The sequence below is a fragment of the Nanorana parkeri genome, unplaced genomic scaffold (assembly GCF_000935625.1).
Source record: "Nanorana parkeri isolate BGI_ZX_2015 unplaced genomic scaffold, ASM93562v1 scaffold1737, whole genome shotgun sequence".
In the NCBI taxonomy this organism is placed as follows: Eukaryota; Metazoa; Chordata; class Amphibia; order Anura; family Dicroglossidae; genus Nanorana; species Nanorana parkeri.
Window position 1 is genome coordinate 200,128 of NW_017308005.1, and position 5,461 is coordinate 205,588.

Below are 5,461 nucleotides of genomic sequence, written 5' to 3' on the forward strand. Positions count from 1 at the left end.
GGTGCGGCAGTGGGTGCTCTGGCGCGGCAGTGGGTGCTGCGGTGCGGCAGTGGGTGCTCTGGTGCGGCAGTGGGTGCTCTGGCGCGGCAGTGGGTGCTGCGGTGCGGCAGCGGGTGCTCTGGTGCGGCAGTGGGTGCTCTTGTCCGTGTATCATAATACAGAGACTAGCACATCCACCGCCAGCCAGTTGTAACCCTCCCCCACCCCTCAGCGCAGGTAGACTCTGGCACGTAGGGGGGACTCATTATTATTTCTTCTGATCGATGAGTGACGCTGCGTAAACTGCAATTCAGCATTCTATAATAACTGCGGAGTGGTTTGCTGTGCTCGGAGTGCTGCTTTAATTACCTGCTGTCACCTCAGCTACGGCATGCGTTGGAGTCATTCTGTCACCAGCGATCCCGATAATGAGAAACAATCCCCGGTCCCGGCACCATTCATCTGCTCATTAGGGAGCTTTTTACGGGAGAGCTCTGTGTTGTCATCCGCGCTGAGACACCCAGAATCCTCGGCTGCTGTCAGGCGCGGAATGAGCTCCACAACTTCCTAATGAGATGTTTTAGCTTCATGAATTATTTCATCTCCGATGCCGACACTAAATGTAATTCTGCAGAAGGCATTATCCCCGAGACTTAACCCTTGGGTGCCCCAGAGTCAGATCCATTGCCGCACCGACGTGAACCCCCTCCTAGTGCTTACCCTAAAACCTTAATTACAGAGTGCTCTGATTGGCCAGAGCCCCTGGTACAAAGCAGTGTGATGATGCATGGCTGATGGGTGTTAGCCAATGTTTTCTGGTTTTGGTTCCCTTTGCCGCCATCCAAGTTTGAGGTTTTCCTGGTAAAACCGTCTGCGGGCACATTAACCAATGAACCAATTCTGATCTCTGATTCCTCTCTCCAGAGAAAAGAACGGACAAGTCCGCCGTCTCGGGGGCCATCCGCCTACAGATCAGCGTGGAGATAAAGGGAGAAGAGAAAGTGGCCCCGTACCACGTTCAGTACACGTGTCTCCATGAGGTGAGCTGCATGGAATGGTGGTAGTGGCTGGGATCTAAGGCGGTCCAAGTCTGGGGGGGGTTTCAGATTGCTGGTTTAATTATTTTACTGTAAGGTTTTCTTATGTTAATTTGGGAATTTTTAGCATAAATTCCTAGGAACTCATATGTATGTTATTGTGAGATTCTGGGGGAAATTCATAATCTTAGGATCTCTTATGCCCCTCCTCATGTGCCTACTCTTCTCTTATAGGTCCATATATGTCCTCCTCTTCTCATAGGTCCACATGTGTCCTACTCTTCTCTTATAGGTCCATATATGTCCTAATCTTCTCATAGTTCCATATATGTCCTACTCTTCTCTCATAGGTCCATATATATGTCCTACTCTTCTCTCATAGGTCCATATATGTCCTGCTCTTCTCTTATAGGTCCATATATGTCCTGCTCTTCTCATAGGTCCATATATGTACTGCTTTTCACATAGGTCCACATATGTCCTGCTCTTCTCATAGGTCCACATATGTCCTGCTCTTCTCATAGGTCCAAATATGTCCTGCTCTTCTCATAGGTCCACATATGTCCTGCTCTTCTCATAGGTCCACATATGTCCTGCTCTTGTCTTACAGGTCCACATATGTCCTGCTCTTGTCTTACAGGTCCACATATGTCCTGCTCTTCTCTCATAGGTCTACACACTGTATGTCCTACACTTCTATTACATCTCCACATTTGTCTTACTCTTCTCTTTTAGGTCCATGAATGTGTCTTACACCTCTCCAATAAGTCCATATATGTCCTGCTCACCTTGTCCCCATCGCTGCCCCCTGCAGAATTGATGACATCCAGGGTCAGTCCTATTCTGGGTTGACGGATGGTCAGCATCATTCAACCCATTTCCTGTGAGCGCAGGATGTCATGAATAACACCCCCTGGACGTGCAAGGCCAGGTGACCACACTGACCAATGAGAAGTGCTTCTGGGACCTTGTCCCAGCTGCAGAAGCTCCTCTCATTGGTCAGTGTGGTCACAGTTGTGAACACATTGCTACCCATCGGACCGGTCCGGCTTTTCACATTCTCTGTATAAAGACATCTTTCTGTCCCCGGCTCTGTACTGGAGACTTTTCCTCCAAGCCGAAGTCGTGAGCGGTGTTTAGGAGACTCCTGAAGGGCTTCCCATCCTTCCGGTAACAGTTCATAGAGGACACGGAGGATAATTGGTGTATATCTGATGGGAGACGCGCCCTATACATGAGGGATTCATCATACATGCCGAGCAGCGCGTACGCCTTGTGAAGGTCGTCCGGTGTGGAATTATATTACCGTACACGCGGCACGACTCAAGGTCAGAGACGACTCCGCTCGTCCTTTGTGTCTAAAATGCCGCACGCCATCGCACCGCTATCATGTTCATGACACCCGCACCTCTGTGTATTGGAGGGACATCCGGCGCCCTTCAATGCCCAGCTGGTCACTCGGAGGTCTTCTGAAGGGATAGAATGGAACTGGCTGCTAACTTCTGATTACACTGGAGGTGGCTGATCCAGGGAGAAGACCTAGAACAGAGGTGGTCGGCTTAAATATTACAGAGGCCCCTCGAGTGTGGCCCCTGACGTCACCAAACAAAATATGAAAACATAATATTCTGTAATGTAATGGTACAAAAAACTCTAAGACTGGAGACATAGTACAGGAGATGGTCAGAGACTGCAGACATAGTACAGGAGATGGTCAGAGACTGGAGACATAGTACAGGAGATGGTCAGAGACTGCAGACATGCTACGGGAGATGGTGAGAGACGGGAGACATGCTACTGGAGGTGGTCAGAGACGGGAGACATGCTACGGGAGGTGGTCAGAGACGGGATACATGCTACTGGAGGTAGTCAGAGACGGGAGACATGCTACTGGAGGTGGTCAGAGACGGGAGACATGCTACAGGAGGTGGTCAGAGACGGGAGACATGCTACGGGAGATGGTCAGAGACGGCAAGTTTGGTGGGACGTCAGGAAGTCCAGATAATATTAAACTGTCAAACGTTTTCAATATTGAATCCTCCACCGAGATTAAATTGCCGCTAATGGTCCTAAGTGGCGTCCTTGGGAGGCCGGCGACATGAAAATTATTGTAATGCGGCGTGTAAATTGCCGGGGACCGGCCTCCTCCTCCAGGACTCATTAGAGTCTCTCGGTGAGCGTCGGAGGATGGGATCACAATGGCGGCACCATTAATGAACACGCGGCGAGTCTTTCATCAGGCGGTGTAATGTCGCCGTGACTCGGAAGCGGCCTCTCTAGTGAACGCCAAGAACTAATTGGTGAGAAGACTTTGTTACAGAGAATGAAATGATTTCCTCGTCCCCTCTAATGGGCTCGTTCTCCGTTCCGGGCTCAGCGATTGATCTAGGAAAAACTTTATTAACAATGAGGAGCTTCTTAAGGGGGGACTCCAGTGATGGGAGTTATGTCATGTGAAGGCGGGTGGAAAGGCCAGAACTTTCCCGGGTTTTATTTCTTCTGGTGACCGGGAGGTTTTGGAGGGATAGATCCCGAGGTTTGTCTTCACATGTGGGAATGTAGAAGCTGCACATCCGTCACATCCCTGGCGCTTCACAAAGCTTTATGACCACTCGGACACATACATATAGCCCTTGTTGGGGTGAAATGTGTCTGACACAGATCAGCCCCTGCTGCAGCCTCTCGCCTTGTGACTGGTATACAAAGTTACAGTGTACAGTCTGATCGCTGGGGAGGGGAGACTGAGGAAATGCTTCCTCCTGCCTGCAGCAGACTGATCACTGGAGGAAGGGAGACTGAGGAAATGCTTCCTCCTGCCTGCAGCAGACTGATCACTGGAGGAAGGGAGACTGAGGAAATGCTTCCTCCTGCCTGCAGCAGACTGATCACTGGAGGAAGGGAGACTGAGGAAATGCTTCCTCCTGCCTGCAGCAGACTGATCACTGGAGGAAGGGAGACTGAGGAAATGCTTCCTCCTGCCTGCAGCAGACTGATGACATCATCTCAGCCTAGGCACAGTCACTATAATCTAGTATAGGGGATGGTTTTTCCCTAATGTATAGTGGAGCTTTTATACTCGGGGTAGGCAACCTTGTCACTCCAGCTGTGATGGAACTACAAATCCCACCACGTCTCTGGGAGTCATGCCTGTGGCTGTTAGTCTTGCAATGCCTCCTGGGACTTGTAGTTCCACTGCAGCTGGGGGTGAGGGGCGAGGTTGTCTGTTGTATCCCGTTGCAGTGACACGTTAGTGATGATGGAGTCTCCTCTAATGTCTCTCTCTCTCTTCCTCCTGCAGAACCTCTTCCATCACCTGACGGACATTCAGGGCAGCGGGGTGGTGAAGATCCCGGAGGCGAAGGGAGACGACGCCTGGAAGGTTTACTACGATGAGACCGCGCAGGAGATCGTGGACGAGTTTGCAATGCGTTATGGGATAGAAACCCCTGCTTTAAATGGTCATCACTACATTGCTACGTGATCCGGCGAGCGGCCATGTGACACAGGTAGCTGTAAAGCTGCAAAAGTTAATATTGGTGTCACCCCTGCGCGGCAGAGGCGTGTACATCACTAGACCAGCTGAACAGCACTACAAATCCTTCAGCTGGTAAAGCCGAGGCAGGCGTGGTGTTTTTCCTGCCCACGCGACGTGGTGACGATTGATTTCACCGCCAGTGATTCATAAAATGTGTGCTGTAGAGACGGCTCAGCGGCGGCGGGCTCCCCGCGTAGCGAGATTATTACCCCGGCATCGTTCCTCGTATTATTTCCATGGCGGCGATGGCGGGATTCAATCCCGTCACTCTTATCTGCGATGAAGTGACACGACTCTCTGCGGAGATGTGTGATTCACAGCGCGGCGTCCCTGTTCCCAGGCGGGAGATCCAGAAATAGATTTTCTCATTAGCCGTACGCGGTAGAGTGCGGTAGCAGGCGGAACGCGGCGCTGGACGGCTGTATTAAAGGACCACTCCACCCAGCAGATACCGGAGAGGTGAAGCAGAACTCCGGACAAACCGCCAAATACAGAGCGTGAAATACACACAGTTCACGTGTTTAACAAGTAACTAAACCCAATGCAAAGGTGTTGTCACCGCTCCTCCGATGTGACGGCGGCATTCCTTTCCTGTTTTCGGGCTGCTATTCCTTTATTTTCTCCTGGTGATCCTGCCAGCGACGCACTTCCTGTCCTAGGGTGACAACACTGATCGCTCTGTATCTGCGGAGGAGAATTGTCACCCTAAGACTACAAGCACATCTCACTCTATTCAACTCTATTCAACTCCATCATACGGAAGGTTGAGGAGCAATTCATAATTAGTAGGTTACAGAAGATCGCTAGGAAGGTGGATATGTAATACCGATCAGCCATAAGATTGTGACCACTGAGAGGGGAAGTGAATCACATTGATTATCTGGTTACAATGACACCTGAAAGTGGGGGG

At 50.7% G+C, this 5,461-nt stretch overlaps 1 protein-coding gene across 1 annotated transcript in view; it reads left to right on the forward strand.

Moving 5' to 3' along the window:
- Positions 1 to 5,461, forward strand: part of LOC108799480 (protein unc-13 homolog B-like) — a gene marked incomplete at its 5' end in the record, with an annotated part of 285,160 nt that overhangs the window by 190,756 nt on the left and 88,943 nt on the right. Inside the window, 2 exons of the mRNA XM_018571343.1 lie at positions 904 to 1,019; positions 4,315 to 4,493. Coding sequence (XP_018426845.1) covers positions 904 to 1,019; positions 4,315 to 4,493 — 295 coding nt within the window. The remainder of the gene's footprint in view (positions 1 to 903; positions 1,020 to 4,314; positions 4,494 to 5,461) is intronic.